The sequence below is a fragment of the Dromaius novaehollandiae genome, chromosome 7 (genome assembly GCF_036370855.1).
Source record: "Dromaius novaehollandiae isolate bDroNov1 chromosome 7, bDroNov1.hap1, whole genome shotgun sequence".
In the NCBI taxonomy this organism is placed as follows: Eukaryota; Metazoa; Chordata; class Aves; order Casuariiformes; family Dromaiidae; genus Dromaius; species Dromaius novaehollandiae.
In genome coordinates this window covers 38,270,276-38,289,116 of record NC_088104.1, presented here as the reverse complement: position 1 = coordinate 38,289,116, position 18,841 = coordinate 38,270,276, and the positions used below count along the sequence as shown (strand labels likewise).

Below are 18,841 nucleotides of genomic sequence, written 5' to 3'. Positions count from 1 at the left end.
TAGTTCAGTACAGAGCTGCGGAGTGTGATAAGCTTCTGGACTATCTCATGGTAAAGAGAAAGCTTCCTTCTCCAGTGTTCACTACGTGAGCCTGGCAGCAAAAACTAGAAATTAAACCATCCTCTTCAATGGAATTCTCTCTCTCCCTGCTCCTCTTCCACATAATACAAGTTGCCTCCCAGACTTAAAGTAAAAATGCTTAAATAAGACTTCCTTCAATGCTGTAATAATCTGAATAGTTCACAAAGCCCCTTCTACTTATCACATTATGATCAGTATAACTTAGGTTAATTTAGAGCCAGACTCAATCTGATGTCATGTCAGATCACAAAAATTACTTAAAAAAAAAAATCACGTATCCCAACTCTGGGCTGTTCTAAGCTTTGATATCTGTGATAGGTACTGAACTTTAGAATCCAGAAATTCAGGCATAGTTCTGATCAAAAGCAAGTTTCAAAAATGTATTTAAAGATCTCAGTCTCTTTTCCTTTGATAAAATGCCAACATTGACTGTGGTTCCAGCCCCACTCGATGGCAGAAAGATGCCATTACTGAGAGTATGCTTGATTAAACTGCAACAGTGACAGGCCGAAAAAAATGTAAAATGAATTATTGAAACACTAAACCAATTAAGATTTCCAGAGCACTAATTACAAGAGCAAGCAGAGAACTACACCCACCAGTCTTCCTGAAGTCTGCTTTTCTTCAGACCTCACAAACAAACAATAGGGTAAATGCATGCTCCCTTGTCTAGAAGTTATTACCTCTGTGGGAAAGCAAGCAACCCCTCAAAATGCGTATTTCATAAATACTCACTTCTTCAGCTTACTGTTTATGTTCACTTTAGCATAAAATAAAGTGGTACCTTCAAAGAAATCAAAGTCCTGCAAGTCGTCAGGCAGCCGCGGCAGGACATCAGAGAAGTCCTCCTGATTCAATTCCAAGTCATGTGGAATGTCTGTGATTTCATTGGCGATATCATCAGGCAGCTCGTCGGCACTCAACTCCGGTGTGGAGGGGCTCCTGGACAAAAAGTGCTGTTAGTCTCAGCATTCAACTTTAATTTCTCCAAATGACAACTATGAATGAACATCCATCTGTAATGGATGCTTCCCCTCAACACACTTTTCTTTTCTTTTTTTTTTACATCATCTAGAAAAAAATGCTTTTAGAAAGTTTAAGGTGCTTAAACTTTGTCTATTGATTAAATACATAAGATCTGGCAACAAGAGCAAGACACTATCCATTAAATTCAACCACTGCTCAAACCTAAAATTAACCCCTCTAGGGTTTTGGGTTTTGTTTTAAGCAGTCACATGGAAACACTACTTCCATTCCTGAACTATCTCCTTGTCCAGAGGCTGAGCAGCACAGCAACATCGCACCTTTCTACAGTACTCCTTCCCAATGTTCAAGCTACTGCTGAGCGGACTGGGGCAGGGCTGCCACTGACCGTATGTGGGACATCTCTACTGGCAGTGAGACACTGGCAGGCATGGTGAGGTTCCCTTGGGGCACTGCAGGAGGAATGGGTTTCTGGGGCCGGCGCGGGCCTCGCCTTCTCTTCTTCTTGTGTTTTTTGGTAAGTGCAGGCGGCTTTGTTTTTTTCCTGGGTTTCCTCTGCTGCTGGTGCTGAACTTTACGGGAACTGTCCCCTCTCAAGAAATTGTCCTTTGGGAGGTAAAACAATAGCAGAGGGAATACATTAAGAACAAATACAACTTTCCTTATTTTTCATCATAGCCATTCCAGCCTACAAACATCCACACATAATGCAAGAGAAACTAACTGCTAACTTTCATCCAAACAAGGATATAAAAGCTAAGTTGCTTCCTTCCTTATTGATCCCAATGCCAAAGAACAGGTAGACCAAATTATGAGGTATAATAAATACGGGGTCCTGCAGTGTCACTTTAAGAATCGGTACAAACAGTAAACCCTAAGTAAGTCAGTGTACAGCTGTAATCTTTGGTGGTATTCCTGTAAGCATTAAAAACAGAAGAACACTGCTGCAAGGTGGCAGTAATGGGGACAGTGAGTAGCAGGTGAAGCCAGAATCCTCAGGTGCCTGCTCTCATAAAAGATGGAGAGCACTGAGGAAACGGAATTAATACTATAGGACTATGGACTTGTGAGGGACATGGGTGCACAACTGAGGCTTCATTACTTCTGAAGAGCAACTCACTAGCCAACTACAGAATGAAGCAAATGGCCATCAATTTTCAGTTGCAATCATACTGGGAATGGCAAAGGATTTTATGGGCTACAGGAGTAAATCTTTTGAGAGACACACTGAAGATTGCCTAGGAGAGGGAGGGAAAAAAAGCTCATACAAATTTGGGTTAAAATGTGATGGTTTGTGCTACACTAGTGAGATGACACCATCCCAATTTCTATGTACTCTCAATTCATAGTAGGCCACTGCTTTTCCTCTGGAATCCACAGACAAAGATCCAAACACAACTTCTGATAGTTATCAAAAGGCAAATAGAGTAGCAAAAGCATTATCAATATGCTTGTAATTGCTATCTACACTTCCTCTAGAAGACACTTGGGGTCCCATGAACTAAAAATGTTTGAGCAGCACTGCTCTTAACATAGCACACTCATACTGTAGTCAGATCCAAGGGCCAGGAGCGAGCCCAGGTAAATTGACCATAAGATCGCTTGCAAAGCTCTTCTGTTTCTTGAATCAGGAGAGGAGTCTGATTTCTTCTTCCAGCAAAGCATATTCTCATGTACACTTCATTACATCCCCACAAGTATACAAGAGATTTTTACAACATACTTTATACTAATTGGGAACTTTATACTAATTGGGAATGTTTTACCCACTTAAGAAAAATATAAGGAAATGGACTCCTCAGTTTGTAAACTTGCTAGTTAGCAACCAGGAGAGCATAAAAAGACTGAGGTTAAAACTCTTCATCAACCCAATCCATAGAAATAATTACAGTTTTGGCTTTGTACTTACCATTTTTTTGGCATGTTCTTCGCACAGAGGTGTCTGATGTGTGATGTCAAAAACTGGCACAGAGCACTGCTGACCATCTGCAAACTTGGCTGTGCAACTTGAGAAGAGCTGCTGGGAACGGTTCAATAAGATATCTGCGCATTTCTGCATCAGGAATAACACACAAGGCGACGATGGAGAAACGCCCTTTGATTTATCAGTCTGATTAAGATCAGAGCCTTCAACTCTATCTGTCCACAGACGCTACTTTTAATGAGTATCTTAACTTTGTTATTCAAGTTCAAAGCTAGGTAAGGCTCAAACCTGACTTTTAAAGTGAAAAACTGCATTCATGCAGAATCTCTAATGATTTTATTACATATTGAGATGGTTTCATGGAAGCAGCTATTTCACTAATGAGTTCTTTACAAAAAGAAGCCTTTTCCTGGAGTCTTAATCAATAGATCAATAGTACCAGTTGGAGCAATGTAGTCAACAAGACTATTTCCCTACAGCCTAATGACAATCCATACTGAAACATTAAAGAAAGAGTATTTCTTAATTCCATCATTTAAGGTACATTCTTGGCATTTATCTTTAGAGCACAGAGAAGTTTCAAGATCTTCCTGCTCCTCTGAAAAAAGATGTGCAGTCAGACAGAAAGGTCAAGTAAATCCAAACGTAAGCTTGCTGAGATTTCCTTCAGAAAAATCCCCTGCAGGAGTGAAAATGTTTCTAGACTTAGAGCAAATCGAACAGATATTTCATTGTGTTTTTTTCAAACAGCATTAGAAGCTCCTCTTCTATCTTGAGCAATTCTCAGTCAGACTGATTCTAACCTTGACATCCCTATATATGTTCAGAAAATGCTACAAATGTAAAAGAAAGGACGAAGGGAAAATGGAAAAACTGCAGAAGGCAAAGATTTGGATGGATAGGCCAGAACCAAGAGTCTGCTCATGTTAGGAGAGACTATTTTCATTCAGAAGAAAGTACAGAGGGAACAAAGTGGGCAGAAACGCAACATCACTATCCTTGACTTCTCTACTGTACATACATTGACAAGCAAGGCAGCTTAAACTTAGAAAAAGAAAAAAAAAATCAGGAGCCAAATGAACTACCATGCACATCTACACACCACAGTGCATGCTCATACAGTAGTTTTGAACTGCTCTGCAGACTACTTCTCGGGGACCTGCAACAAATCAAACAGCCTATTTGTCAGGGAATTCATTACACAGGTCCTTCACCTCCACAGCAAAAATGTGAGGCATCTGCGAACCAGAAAGATTGAAAAGGTGCTGCTCTCTGATAGCGACTGGAACGGATAAGCACTAGTCACTTAAAACATCAACAGCAAAAGCTCCAACAAAAGGAAACAGGCTATCAGCTAAAACAAAGTCTGCAAAACTCCTAAGTATTCCAGGCAGGAGGTCGGGCTGTCTACAGTCTTCAGACTCAAATCTTGTATCAGGGGTGCTCCCTCCTTTCTGCGACCTTCATGCACCGACTCTTTGCATCTTTTCAGACTTTTCTAGAAATCCCTGGCACTGGGGATTCGCCCTCATCTAGAAGCTGGATTCAGGGACTCCTTCTCTTTTGCTCCTTCAAACAATGCAGGATATTAGCTTTCCATCTTTCCAGTCAGTCTAAGCCATCTTTTTAAACCATGTGATATCCCTTCTTCCCACAAACTCTTCACAGGTATCTGTCTTATTGGATGCTATCAGGAACTGGTTGAAAGCCATGTGGTTGAAAGCCATGGGGTATGTGCCAAGTCACCCGTGAAAGAGAGGATCATTTTTGTAGAGGCTTCTAGCACATGAACTACAGCTTATGAAAGCACAACAGTGTGACAATGATAGATACCAGTGACAGACTACTCATCACCACTGCCTACAGCACCCATATCACACAGCAAAATTATAAGCAAAACAGTTAACGAGATGCTAACAAATAGGGTTTTCCTCTGTGATACTGTACTTGTCAATGCAAAAAAACAACCCCCCCCCCAAAAACCCAAGCGTTTCCACTCCTGAATGCAGCTCCCAAAGGGAGTTAAGAGGATACGCTGAAAACAATGCCTGGTGAATGGAAGGGCCTTGTTAGTGCACTGTTCACCCTTCGAAGTCCCACTACACGTTGTTGGTTCTGCATCTCTCGGCTTGGCTTGGCTTGTGCTGAAACAAAAGCATAAAAGAGCCTGGCGTCAAAAACCCAGTTCCAGGAGGTATCTGGCACAACTGTTCTACTGAATGTGGCATAGTAGGATGAAACATTTTAACACACGTTTGTGTGTCATGATCCAGATGGGTGCACAGAATTAGCACGCTCTAAACAGGGACACAGAATATATGTCAGTGAAAGGTGAAGGTGCGACTGCAGTAACAGGATTATTGTTTATTTCAGCATCTAACATAACAGGGCCTTAACTGCAATGAGAGGTGTTGTGTGCTACTACCATGTAAATATTACACCACCCTGCAAGAGCCCAGAAGAGCAGCAGGTCAGTGTCCTCACAGGTGACCCTTAAAATAAGGTCATCCTTTATAATACGATGTACTGGGTATGCCCACATGGGCAGTCAAGTGCATTTCCAAGCCTGTTCATAAATCAAGACATGCCGAGCATCCCCAGAGTTTACATGCAAGCACGTGCTCAGACAAACTTAGACTGAGCTCTGGAGTAGCAGAGCCTGAGCGTGCTCAACATGGGTAAAAGCTCTCCTTCATCAACGTGCTACAGCCCAATCCACCAGCCGGTGCCCAGAGCTGAGCGCTTCCTCAGCACAGCCTCAATGCCTTGAGCCTGAGCTGCAAGCAGGCAACCAGCCAGCAGTGTGGATGAGTACTGCAAGCATTACACAGCTCGCTTGGTGTTAGCCTGCTCTCGAGGCATTTGTCACCTTTGTGTAGACAAAGCTGGCGATCCCAGGGCTGAATTTCACCTCTGTACACATGTTGTTTTCTAGGTTGACAAAAGGCTTTCTGCAGCCTGTTTTCCTTCAGCCATTACTGTCATCAACTGCACTTTGACTGAGCAAAGTTTTAGTTAGTAATATTACCCCGTGAAACACTTCGTAACTCAAAAGACTGCGTTTACTTAATTTAACCAGGGTAGTGACGACAGGAATACCTGGCTTTGCCAGGCTATCCAAAACAATTGAATCCTTTTGTGCAATAAAATGCCTTAATAATGAAAAACACAGCAAGCGTTTGCCAATTCTGGCACAGTTATTGCTGTAGCTTCAGTCTGGAGATGTTTATGCATCTTCATAAACTAGTTAGGTACCTCTTCATTACACATCTGAGCAGCTCTTCCAGCATCACACTACCCCCCCCCCCACCACCAAACCCTTCAAATGTCATGAACCAGAGCTCACTGTCCAGCAACAGAAGCATCCCACAAACAGAATATATTTGCAGCACCCTGTTTCAGCCTGCCTCTTTCACCTTGGCCCTCCCCATCTTGCAAGGTCACACATCCTGTAAAGCAAAACCAGAACAGCAGAAAGAAGCTGCTGTTGGTACCCCAGACACAATGCTAGGGCCTGGATTTGCTCTATGTCTTTATAAATATGAATCAGCCAACTGTCAGTATGTCAAGAGCTGGAGGGATGTTGACATTATCTAGAAATAATTCCCACAGAAGGTAACCCTCAGAGTTGTTAGAAGGTATTTATTTTCTTGCTGAGTTTCATTTAATGTTAGATTGAGTTAAATCTAACAAAAAGTGTGAGTTTAACTTTGATTTGCTGGGAAGAGAACTAAGAGGAGGTACGGCCTTTTTTTTTTTCCCCTTCTTTTTTTTTTTTTTTTAAGTTGTCTGAAAAAAGAAATCTGAATTGCAGTGGTGAACTGCAGACCAGACTGCACACCTTTTAAGGAACAGAACTTGATATAAAGTACCAGACATTTGGAGCCAGCCACAATACATAGATTAATTAACAAAAATTAATTGTAGTGGACCACAGACTTAACATATGGCATTTAAGAAATCAGGACCAGGTACTGCTGAACAAACAATCCCCATTCTGCAACATAAAAAAAGCTGAAAAATGCCTGTTTTCATGGAAAACACAGTATACTGTATTTACTGTCCTCTGCTGACAGGCATTTATATGTCATGGTTGTTCTGCCTGGTGCATGGCTACCAGTTCAAGATTTCAACTTCAACTGCTGGATACTCTGTCCAGTATCTTCACCCTGCCCTGAGCTTAGGCTACTGCAGTCGTGTAGAAAGGTCTAACCTGGTATGACCACACGTAGCTCTTCGGAGCTCTTGTATCAGTTGCCCAGCACGTTCCGGCTCTCTGCTGGCCGCCTGCAGCAAGGCTTTCCGGAGTGTGTGCCGGCATTTCTTCTGACGAGATTCTGCCCGCTCCAGGCGGCAGAGGTGCTTGTATTTCTGCTGAAAGTAAGTGCAAAGTCTGGTCACCCTGGAACTCCTGTCATCTGCATTGTCATCGTCGGACCTGTAGGAGGGAAAACAAAAACAGATGGGCTTTATTTCATTATTTTTTTAAGGAAGCTACTTTGTCATTTTGATAGAATCGTTAAGTTGGCACCCGTCTTCCAGCCCCGCAAAGATCCAAAGGCTGAAATCAGGCAGGGATGCTTCAGAAATTGTAAGAGCAGGATCCCTTTTGAACTCTTAAGGTACTTACCCTTCTTAGTATGTCATTATTAGAGATTACATCAATTTATGATTGGGTCTGACACATTTAAATGTCTGGAGCCTGCTGCTCAAAAAAAAAAAAAAATCTATACTGTTAACCTTTATTTACTGTAAATGTCTCAGCAAATGAGGCAAACTCTTAAATCAAAGTGCAATTAATGGGTAGGACAAGGGTGGGGGACTACGTAGTGGAAATTTATTGAAGAAAGGTCACACTGGAGAAGATGGTCAAATTGTTACAAGTACCAAAACCGTTGACCTTTTCTGATTCCTCTTACTTTGCCAGGCAGTGTTTTCCTTCCTAAACCAAAATACACACTCACACAGCTAGCACCAAGCTCTGCACTCTCTCTCTCTCTCTCTCTCCCTAGATTCATAGTGAAATGCCTGCAACTTTAATACGGTTACTTCAGCTTTCTTGTTAACGGGACCAGAAAGTATCCCTTGACTTTTATCAGGCAAACATGACCCCGCAACTCTTATAGTCAAATAAGCCTGGACTGAAATCCCAGTTCCAAGGCAGCCAACAGCAAAACTGGTGCAGGAGGCAACACCGGCAAAGCTCCCAGAACTGCACCAACCTCCTTCTGAGAGATAAATTCCCCTTTTTCTTTCTAAAGTACCAGTAATTATTTTGTAAGGAGATTTTTCATATTAAAGACAGTAGATACTGCTTTCCCCTTTCCGCGGAGTTGAAGCTGAGTTAGAGCACACGGAGCAGAAATGAACGTTTAACTCGGAAGGTGCTGAGGGAAGAATCGGACCAGTGCGAAGCCATAACCAGAGGAAGGACTGATCAGATTCTTTTTTTACTCATGAAAGCCTTTTCCCCATCTTTCTGGTCTTCCCAAACATCCTGGCACACATCAACAAGACCATCAAAAGCACGTCAACGTGTTCAGCTAAATGAAGCAGAAATCATGAAACAATGAAATATCACTGGGACTTCTTAAAAACACTGGGGCCATTGAGCTACCAAACAGCCCTCTGCAACATGCACCAGTTTGCAGAAGGATGTTTTTGTTCAAGGAACAAAATGAACTGAATCCAAGCAAAACAGGCTGTTTCGCTTGTCCTTTAAGGTTTTCCTTATGGAACTGAGGGACTTTTTGCTAACTTTCTTATCTGTAAAACGGAGATGGGAGAGGGGAGAAAAACAGTCCAAACAAATGTAACACCACGCCCACACTCAGGCTAAATTTAAGAGACTATTCCAAAAAGGTATCCATCTCCTCAAAGACTGCCCACAAAAAATCCCCATAAGCAAACACTGTCTTGGCACAAATGCACATTTTCATAAAGTTTTATGGAAAGTCAACCATATAACGTATTTCGTCTGTTACAAGAGATTATAGATTATTAGAAAGAAGCATAAACTGCACATAATTAACCTCCACAATTAAATGTTAAGCAGCAAATGCAACGTTAGAAGTATTTAACATATTTAATGTTCAAAATATTTTCACTGTGAAGATGAAAGGAAAATACATTTTTCAGATCACTTAAGAAAAAATGCCTACTTCAACAAACTGCCAGATTAGAAAAACATAACTGTGATCTACTTAATATAGATTTTAGTTTTTTTAATGCATTACTGGATAAGAGAGGGGTGTGTGTGTATATATATATACATATACACACACACACATATACATACATACACACACACATACATGCATACATCGACAGGGTCAGCTGTCTTAGAGACTTTGTTACCCAGTCCAGGGTGACTTTTTTAAACAAATTTGTAGACTTGCTGATTTCATTTTACGTACACTTACAAATTAACTTTAAGACAGGAAAGGAATCCTCCTTAGGAAAAAAAAGTGCTTTTTTGGGGGGGGAGGGAGTATTTCACCTCCCACTGAAACAGACAGAAAAAAGTCACAGTGTTTTAATACATACTGACTTGAAATTCATGAGATCATTTCAAAACACAAGATTAAGACATACATGCAAGACATTGAAAGAAATTGTGCCTGCAATGGATAAGGATTTGTTTTGAAGCAAACAGCTTGCAAAGCCTATTCAGAATTTTGTTTTCCATCAGGCCAGTAAGATCATCCAAACATATTTATATGTTCAAAGAGACCTAGCACAATGATATCTCCCTTTTTTTTTTTGTTTAAGTACTGAAACCCAAAGACACTTTTTATTGTTGTCCTTTTACAATCAAGTTTACAAGCTTAGCCAACTTCTGTTTAGTTTATTCTCCTAAGCTGTGTCTGTCACTTGTGAGGTAGAACGCCATGTGTGATATCTCACTACTTGAAAGGTTTCTGAAAATCTATGCAAACCATTCGATGAATAATCCAAAATGCTTCTTCCCAACCCCTCCCTCTAAAATCGTCACGAGTAAACATGGGGGAAGGACTGCCGACTCTTCCGGGAGAAGCCACGGGAAGGAGGTGCAGCCGGGCAGAGCGCGCAGCTGGGCACGGCGCGGGCACCACCGGGCGACCGGGAGAACCTGCGCTCTGCTCCCGGACACACCAGAAACTGCTACTTTAAAATGCCCCAGAGCATTGTAAGAGCCTCCCCTTCTTCCTTATAGTCCTCCTGGTTATTGGTGCGGAATAGCTGAATTTTTGTTTTAAATCTGTATTTGGTAACACAGCGTTGACAGCAGCCAGTTCAACTGGACTCCTATCCCTGCATTACCATTTTTAACTCACTAATTTAAACGCTCATTTTATCCAGATTTCAGTGTAGGAAATGAAAAATGACCTTGTTTTAAAGTCACTTTTTTCCCAGGACTTTACACGCTACAAGACGCAGCAGTCAAATCACCTGGGGGGAAACGTCCCTCCTCTGCGGTAGGGAACAGCCTCTGCTTTCACTCCGAGCCTCTGCTCCCACGAAGATCTGCTCCCACCCACACCGGGCCTCGCTGTCACTCTGCCTGCCCAGCCCAAGTCCCACGCTAAGTCCATCAGTATCATCTGAACCTAAACATTTGTGCTTGCCTTAAAGCCCTGCATCCTGCAATCCCGTGACTACACAAGAGCCCCAGTTCCTTAAATTAAAGGAAAGATTTGTAAAGGCAAACATTTAGCCTTTGCTTACACAGCTAAATCCTACATTGCAAATTTTGCAGAATAAAAGGCCAGAATGTAAGAGAACTTGGGATGTATTACTGTTAAGACATTAATTTTAAGCCAATCTTGTGATTTTTGAGAGCTTTAGAGCAGCTACAATATCGCACAAGAAGCCCAAGAGAAAGTTAAAGGGGACTGGACTCCCCCACCATCACCCAACCAGCGACGCTGAAAGCTGGCCAGGAATGCAGAAACTAAACTGCTCACTTTCTTCTGCTAATCTCTTCTAACCGAGAAGCATTCCTCCTGCTAACCTCCGCCGAGTCAGCCGGAAAAGGAGAACAGGGAGCCAGCCGGCAGAGAGCTGTCACTTCCACCAAAGAGACCACGAGCCCAGACACAAGCGAGCAGGGAAAAGATGGCTTTAATTTCACTAGTTACTATGAAAAATAGTAAGTAACAATAAGCACACGATTTCAGAATCTCAAGGTTTTGGTAAAAGATTTCCACAGGCTTCCTGGTAGTATTAACCACCGAAATTCAGAGCAGTAACAAGTCACCGGCTGGCTAAGGTAGGAGCCAACAGTTTGAACTGTCAGATTAGTGAGACAGAGTCATTTTAATAAACCAAACCACCCAAGGAATAGCTTGAACTAACTCATCTTCAGCAAGAGACAGACCATATTGCAAAAATGTCAAAGTAAAACATTTCAGTTAATAAAAATCTCTACAGAAGCCTACAGAGTAGAAATAAAAGCTTTAGAAGGCTGAAATCAAGCAATTATGTTTATCCATAAGCAAAACAGGGGAAGTTGCTAAAGTTAAGACTGGATAGACTGATAGGAACCCAAGGTCTGCCAGCCCTATACAAAAATTTATCCATCGTGATCAGTGAAGATGGCGTTTAATAGAAGTGCATGAAATGTTGGAATGGAACAGAAAATGTCAAGACAAAGCAGTATTTTCTCTCAATATGTGAAAAGAGAAGGAAGAATTCAAAGAAAGTTAAAACAAAGAGAAGACAAAACACACAGAGATGACCTTTAGAACTTGACAAAGAAATTGGGATCTATGGAAGAACCAGATCAAATGTCAAAGAGAGAAGAGTGTAAGGGAAGTTATTTGATAGACATATCATCCACTTTGAAAATTATGTGCGATTTTAAAGATGTACTAAAAATTTGTTCACATTTTCCTACTACGCGGAGAGGAAACATCAATTCTCTCTACTCTCTCAAAACATTTTAGTTGAAAAATCACCTTTTAAGTAAAACCAATGTTCATGAAAGTTCACTGCTCTGACTGCAGATTGCCTAAAACCAGTGGTCTTTCAGAGCGGACAAAACCAAACACGCTTCCTTTTTAAAAAGAAAAATAAATGTCTGCACGCTGCTACTAAGCTTTGATTTACTGAAGTCTTTCAGGATTTATTATTTTGGTGTCTGTCCTCTCAACAGAGATACAACTCTGTTGTTCACCTTGTGGACAACCTTTAAAGATGGTAAGAAGTTTTGGCAAGTTTCGGAATTTCAATTTGTTATTCTGTGATATTTAAAGATTATACAACTATGTGAGAGTTGTAGTACCAAAAAGTCTAGTTGCACAGTGAAAGGGAATTCTGTCATAGAAACCACAATCAAACCTTACTGAGACTCAAAACTTCCTTTTGTGATAAACATGCCTCAACATCTTTTCTTGTGGTTTAAACGTCACTGTTGTTACAATACTATGCTTTGCACCTTAAAATTTACATTAATAAAGACACATATTACCATACCCTTTTGTGAGTTCACAGATTCATGGCTTATCAGTATATATAAATTTATATATATGTGTATTTTTAAATATATATACACACATGGATATCAGTATCTCTATACGTGTGTGTATACATATATACACACACACACATATATATATACACACACACACTGTAAGCCTTTCTGCATCAGCAGCAGATACCCACTGTGTTTATCCCCTTCGATCAGAACACTTCAATCCAATGCTCCCAACTGTTTGACAGAGGTTTACTCAACACTTCTTAATTCTTAAAAGAAATACCACAATCTTTAAAAAAAGGAAAGGAACGCATTAAAACAAACATCCAGCACATTTATCATAAAGATTAATGAGTAAAATGCAGTAAGCTTACTAATAAGCTTATTTACAAATAGTAGCAAAGAAAAAACAAGAGTAACTCCCTTCATTTCGTTCCAACTCAGGAAGTATTGCTATCCAGCTAGGCACCCAAGTTCATGAATAAAGGCCACTAAACTCAATTAAATTTAGGCAAATAAGCTTAAATTCTTTCCTGATGCATCCTTCTGATAGCAGACTGCACAAAGGGCTCCACGTTAGGTGGAAACTGGGACAGAAGGCGGAAAGCTGTTTCATAGCTCTTACGAACAAATGAGTTCAAACAACCCTTTGTTTCAGTAAGGCACTTAAACAAGTGCTTAATTTCTACTGACTCCACTTGAAGTAAAGCTCACATTTACATGATTTATTGCACTAAGGCCAATACAAATACTAAAGAATCATACTCACTCGTGTCTTTCATAGCCGAGGGTCTCTCGGATAGACCATGCAACCTGGTAAGGGGAGGTTTGCTCTGAATCCTCCAACTCTTCTCCACTATCTTCAGACCAATCCAGCCCTGAGGGAATTGAAAACATGAAAGCTGGATGAAAGTCTACTCACCTCACATAAATCTCTGAGCAACCTATGGCACTACAGACAAATGGTCTTTGCTTATTCTAAGCCTGTGTAGTATAGTTGCAAGCATAATTATGTTTGATTAAATCATATAACACTCTCATTTACCCAGGAAAAGTTATGGTAATAGCTTCATTATTGTGTGCAAATAGTCTGCACCACTTTTTTCAGTTTTCCTTTTTAACATTTTTATTGGCCTCTTTATCCATAAACAATGAAAGCAAAATCACCAGCTTTCTTACCTACAGAAAATACTACAGCTTTCATACTAAGCACATGAAGTCTTTAAAGACGAGATAAGAGAGAGGTCCCTGCCGTGAAGAACTGACTGCCTGGTAAGTTTTAACACTATATGATCTAAATAGGTCACATAACTCCACTTTTCGTTTTTGTTCACATTCTAACCCCTGTGCTCCTGCTGCCAAAACACCTGGAGAACAGGAAAACGGTAAGACAGAGCAGCATGGACAGAGATGGTTACGCAGCTACACAGGATGTTCCTCTGCTCAGTCTTTGTAATTGCTGGCCAAATGCATAAAATTGCATGAAAAGAGAGCTAAGAAGAGAGATGCAAATAGTCATGCACTCGTATTAAGCAGCATGCGTTCCCTTAATGACAGTGCAGCAGGATCAACTCGTTGTAGGCACCAGCAGCCTCAGTTATTCAGATTGAGCAGGACAGCTAGAGAGCGGGACCAGGAAGCTCTCAGGTGGAACGTTTCCGCTGGGGCATCACCCGCTGCAGTTTCTCCTACTCTCCCTCCCACACCCAGTGGTATTCTTGCTGGTCCCTTGCAGCAGGAGGGGAAAAAAAATGCAACCAAATTTATACACCAGCACTGGGGTTTTTTTGTTACTTCTTCATGTGCTCCTTAAAAATGGAGCTGCGGTTGGGACAGAGTTAGGGAACATTTTGTTTTTACTGAAAAATAAAACATGTATATCCAAGATGATTCTGAAGTCAGATATTTAGAATTGGGAAATGCATCAGTATTTGAGGACCTACTTTAACAGCTGGAAAAAAACAACAATTTGGAATACAGTTTTAGGAGCACATTCATAAGTTAGGAGCAACACTTAAAATATTAAACAAAAATATCAGAAACCCTATTTTTCATGAACATCAGCAACATTCTGAAAATACGATCCTTAGCACCTAGTTTTAAGGTATGCATTTGAACTAAATTAAAATATCTTAAGACATTTGATAAAATGCCAGAAATATATTTTCAACTTGATTGTTTTCACTGTCCCCACTTCAATAATGGAAAGAAGAAATAACTTAATCATTGGATAAAGACACGTGCACAATGGATGCTATGTAACAAACTGTTTATCCAAAGTTTAAAAATAAAGTCAGAGGTACGGAAAGTACACTTAAAACCAAGTGCATCTTTTTAAAGATTCTGTGCAGTTATCTCTAGTACTACTCTGTCGTTAAACAGAAATCCTAAAGTTTTCTCAACTTGCACAACCAGGCTTTAACATTAAGCCACATTATGAATAAATAACAAATACATTTCCTACACTGACATAATTAATAAGTGAATGCTGTTAATGTGCCAAATATAAAATATTCTAAGTGTATACAATCATTTTCAAATTTATTCTAGTATTTGTAAAATTGTACATTAATAGGTCTAATCACTTTTCTAAACTATGCCACTTTAGGAAACATGTACTCTTCAGAGCAAACACCACCTGAGAATGTTAAAACAGAACATTAAACACAGAAAGAGACCTCTCAAAAGGCAGGTCACCTTCTAACCTATTTGGGACTGTGACACTTGGAAGTGACTCTGGAGTTGCTGTTCCTCAGAAAAACTGCATTACGTACAGGACCAAACAGGATTTCTGCGGAACCATGTCCTTCAGAGACTTGCTGTGGGATGCTAATTATCTTCTGAACAAAGTCAAATTATCCCATGAGTGCCAAAGGGCAGATCTTAATAGTAAATTTAAAAAAGAGTTAATTGAAATAGCAAAAATTACAGATGCTTGTGATTAAATAAGATGTTGTGTAAAGAACTTCCAGATTTATTTGAGGTCTCTCAAAAAGAAAAAAAAAATCAACCCCAGCATTCCTGTTCTAATATACCACACTGACTTCTGTTTCCCTAACTTTCTGCTCAGTATTATACCTGCTAGAAAACTACAATCTAAAACTAAACAGAAAAATAAGGCAACTCTGGAGATTGGGGGGAAAAACAAGAACAGCTAGATGTTTCTAAGTCTGTATTCATAACCAGAGCAATAAGCCACAGGGTCAGCTGCCTTTTTAAAACTTCATAGAGTACCATTCCCCTAGCAGCAAGTCAGTAATATTTATTTACATTTTCGTAAGTAACAATAATTGATTGTTATGGTTTCTAGATAGTAGTAAGGAGGAAGCTATTTCTGGACTGGTATGTGGACAAGGCTCTGCCTCTGCAACTAGCTTCTACACTGGCACTGCCATCCTGTGTTGGCACAGTCAGAATGATGAGTCAAATCTCCAAATTTTTACTTGGACTTATTTTGTAATCCACACTTGTCACATATTAAATATTCAGTCTAACCTTGTCCACTCACATAGGTACAGGTGGTGCTGTCTTTACCACTCAAGTTGCAAACCTTCTGTATGATGTCTGCATCATACAAGCAACGTTTTCACCACCGCAGTCTGACTTCTCAAATGGTTAACAGCACATGAAGAATATGCAACAAAAATGCCATAAACCGTTGCGTGATGGGTCTAGGCATTCCTTTCACAGAGAAGAGGGCTAAAGACAGCACCAGTTACCCAGCTTGGGGTTACCTGGAAAGGACCATGCAGGAATGCAGAACAGGACTAGGAAGATAATACCTCACTGTCCTGAAACCAAGCAATAAAAGGAGGGGGCAAAGGCAGCGCGTTTGTTATCTACTCACCTAAATGTGGAAACAGATCAGTGTCCAGCTGCTGTTTTCGAGTGCACAGTTTCACCAGTCTCTGTAGCCGGCTCATGCAGGACGAGTGCGGAGAGAAGGCTGTGGCTTTCATGAGGACCCGATCAGTCCTTGGAGGGTCCGTGACAGGAGCCCTAGCGGGTGGCAGGAGAGGCAGAGGTCTCTTGTTAGACAACTGCCTGGCTTGTGCTATAGTGTGTGTGGTGGGTGCCACTCCCTGCATTGGTAGGCTGGTGTTCGGAGGTTGAGGTGACTTGCAGACGACGCCCTGCGGTAGCCCTGTCGGCTTTAACGAAGCTGATGAAGGTGGCAGATGGGAGTGCTGCTGCTGCAGAGGCTGCTGCTGCAAAGGTGCAGGAAGGGGGCTAAAGTGCTCTTGGCGAACTTTTAAAATCTCTGTCTCTCTCTGGCGCTGCCGGTTTTGAGCCAACTTGCTCTGCAACTTTTTCCTCACCGTTGCTCCTTTCTTTAGGTCATCATCCTCCTCGTTGAAAGCAAAGGGGTCTTCTAACTCTGCCTCCAGGTAGTGGAGAGGAAGCCTAGCCCCCGGCGGGGAGAGGGACATCCCATCCAGTCCATTGGGCATCTTCAAGGCCAGGGTGGGCACTGTCAGACTGAAGGCCATAGCATCCATCTGATGCCTGACCTTTACCTCCTCTATGGGATCATTCTTCTTCTTCCTCTCCTTTTTCGGTATGAAGCCAAGTACCTGCAGGTGGCTGTTGCAGTACCTTTGAAAAATAAAAACAGTAGGTTCTTAAGTCAGTTCCTGTAAGCAAAAATCTGAAGAAAACAGGTATCACAAAAGGGAAATCTACATATGCCCATCTCATGAGAAATTAGATCAAAACACAAGAGGTTTTATATAAAGAGCACACAACTGCATCTAATACAGCAGATAGTTATTGTGTTCCCAACCTATAACAGAAAGCAAAAACTTACACAAATGACAATTTATAATCTCAAGATATAAAACTCCTCACACATTATTCATAGGAGATTCACACACTGCCATTCAAAATATTTACTCTCTAACAGGGTAAATATTCACAAAATAACGCAAACAAAACAAATGGGACTGTCTGATACATGAAACAGTAGGAACTCAAGCCATTAACTGGTCATACAGAACCATTTCAAAAGCTCCCAGAGAAAAAGCACACTGAAGACCGCTTCCTTTCATTTGGCTGTTCTTTCACTGGAAACAGTTAACATTTTCATCAAAGCACACCTTTTTAATGGGACTTGTGGGAGTTGGAAGAAGATTTTTATAGGGACAATCTCACTAAAGAGATTGTATATAGAGATACCTGCTGAGAAGGGCCACCATTTGCCTTTGATGAACAAGTAGCTTAAATGTTAAGTTCTGTTTTAATTGTTTAACATATCATATCCAAAAGATTAGCTGAATAGTCTTCAAATAAAAATCTAGTTTAAAAGAAATTCTCTGCTGCTGGAAAGGTTTTACACAATGCCATGGATACATACACATACAAGCCACAAACACACATTTCAAGCTCTTCTAAAACAAAAAAAGCTTTTAAAGCCATGTTATTGAAAATAGAAAAAAGTAATGGAAAGTGTGTCTTGAAAATTAAAAGGAGAAAAGGAGTGACAACTTATGGCCACAGAAAACATTAAAAAGTAAACAATTTTTGATTGATTAAAACAAGCAGATGATAGGAACATATGAGCCAACCCTTTTCCTGATTTCATACAGGCAGACAGACTCTCCTGCCGCTGTTGCATCCCACCAGCCAGGAGACTTCTGCCTTTGCAGAATCACAGGCCTGCAGCTTATAAATCAAAACACAGATTGGAGGAGAGGGTGACATCTACATCAAGAGGCAGGGAAATATCCACGGATAAGGGTATATCCATGAAGGTATACTTGAACATCTGATCAGTAGGAATCTGAGAAAAGTCAGTTTTGCTGAACAAATGTGAATACATGTTAAAACGAAGTTATTCCTGATCTTCACAGAGACGAACCAGCAAAAAAGCCCAAACCTAACCCTCAAAATAATGAGAAAGCTGAACACTTCAGAGTTTAGGGACTTTCAACTTCTTGTCCGCACCCATGAAGGGAGAAATGTGTGAATGACTTCTAAAGGCTCCATAAAAGGTAAAATAAGAAAACTCAAATTCATATATGCAATTTAGCAATCTCCATATATGTACTTTCTTGAGGGATCTACATCCTTAGGGATTCACAAATCAAAAAAAGGCTAAAAAATACTGCTACACATTATTGTCTAAATACAACTTACCATAATGAAGAAATTAAGTAATGAATAAATCTAAATGAGGCAAGACAAATGCCAGCAATGTCTGGAGTTTTTACTGGAACATGCATGAATTGATATATTGTAAAATACATACTGAGAGAGGCACTTTTAAAAATTAAATGTTATAACTAGGGCTCAATAAAGCTTCCATTAAAGTCAATAGGATTAGTTGCATAATTAAAATTAAGCACATTCTTAATATTTTGCTTCCACAGGACTGAGATCAGCTAGACCAGCGATTT

General features: G+C 40.5%; 1 protein-coding gene across 5 annotated transcripts in view; it reads right to left on the bottom strand.

Moving 5' to 3' along the window:
* The window catches only part of INO80D (INO80 complex subunit D), a 46,214-nt gene that overhangs the window by 13,512 nt on the left and 13,861 nt on the right, over positions 1-18,841 (bottom strand). For all 5 annotated transcript variants that reach the window (XM_064515246.1, XM_026113920.2, XM_026113994.2 and 2 more), the window contains exons 5-11: positions 16,294-17,042; positions 13,216-13,324; positions 7,203-7,427; positions 5,024-5,133; positions 2,975-3,108; positions 1,454-1,671; positions 866-1,023 (exon numbers count right to left, since the gene is read on the bottom strand). In XM_064515246.1, coding sequence (XP_064371316.1) covers positions 866-1,023; positions 1,454-1,671; positions 2,975-3,108; positions 5,024-5,133; positions 7,203-7,427; positions 13,216-13,324; positions 16,294-17,042 — 1,703 coding nt within the window. The remainder of the gene's footprint in view (positions 1-865; positions 1,024-1,453; positions 1,672-2,974; positions 3,109-5,023; positions 5,134-7,202; positions 7,428-13,215; positions 13,325-16,293; positions 17,043-18,841) is intronic.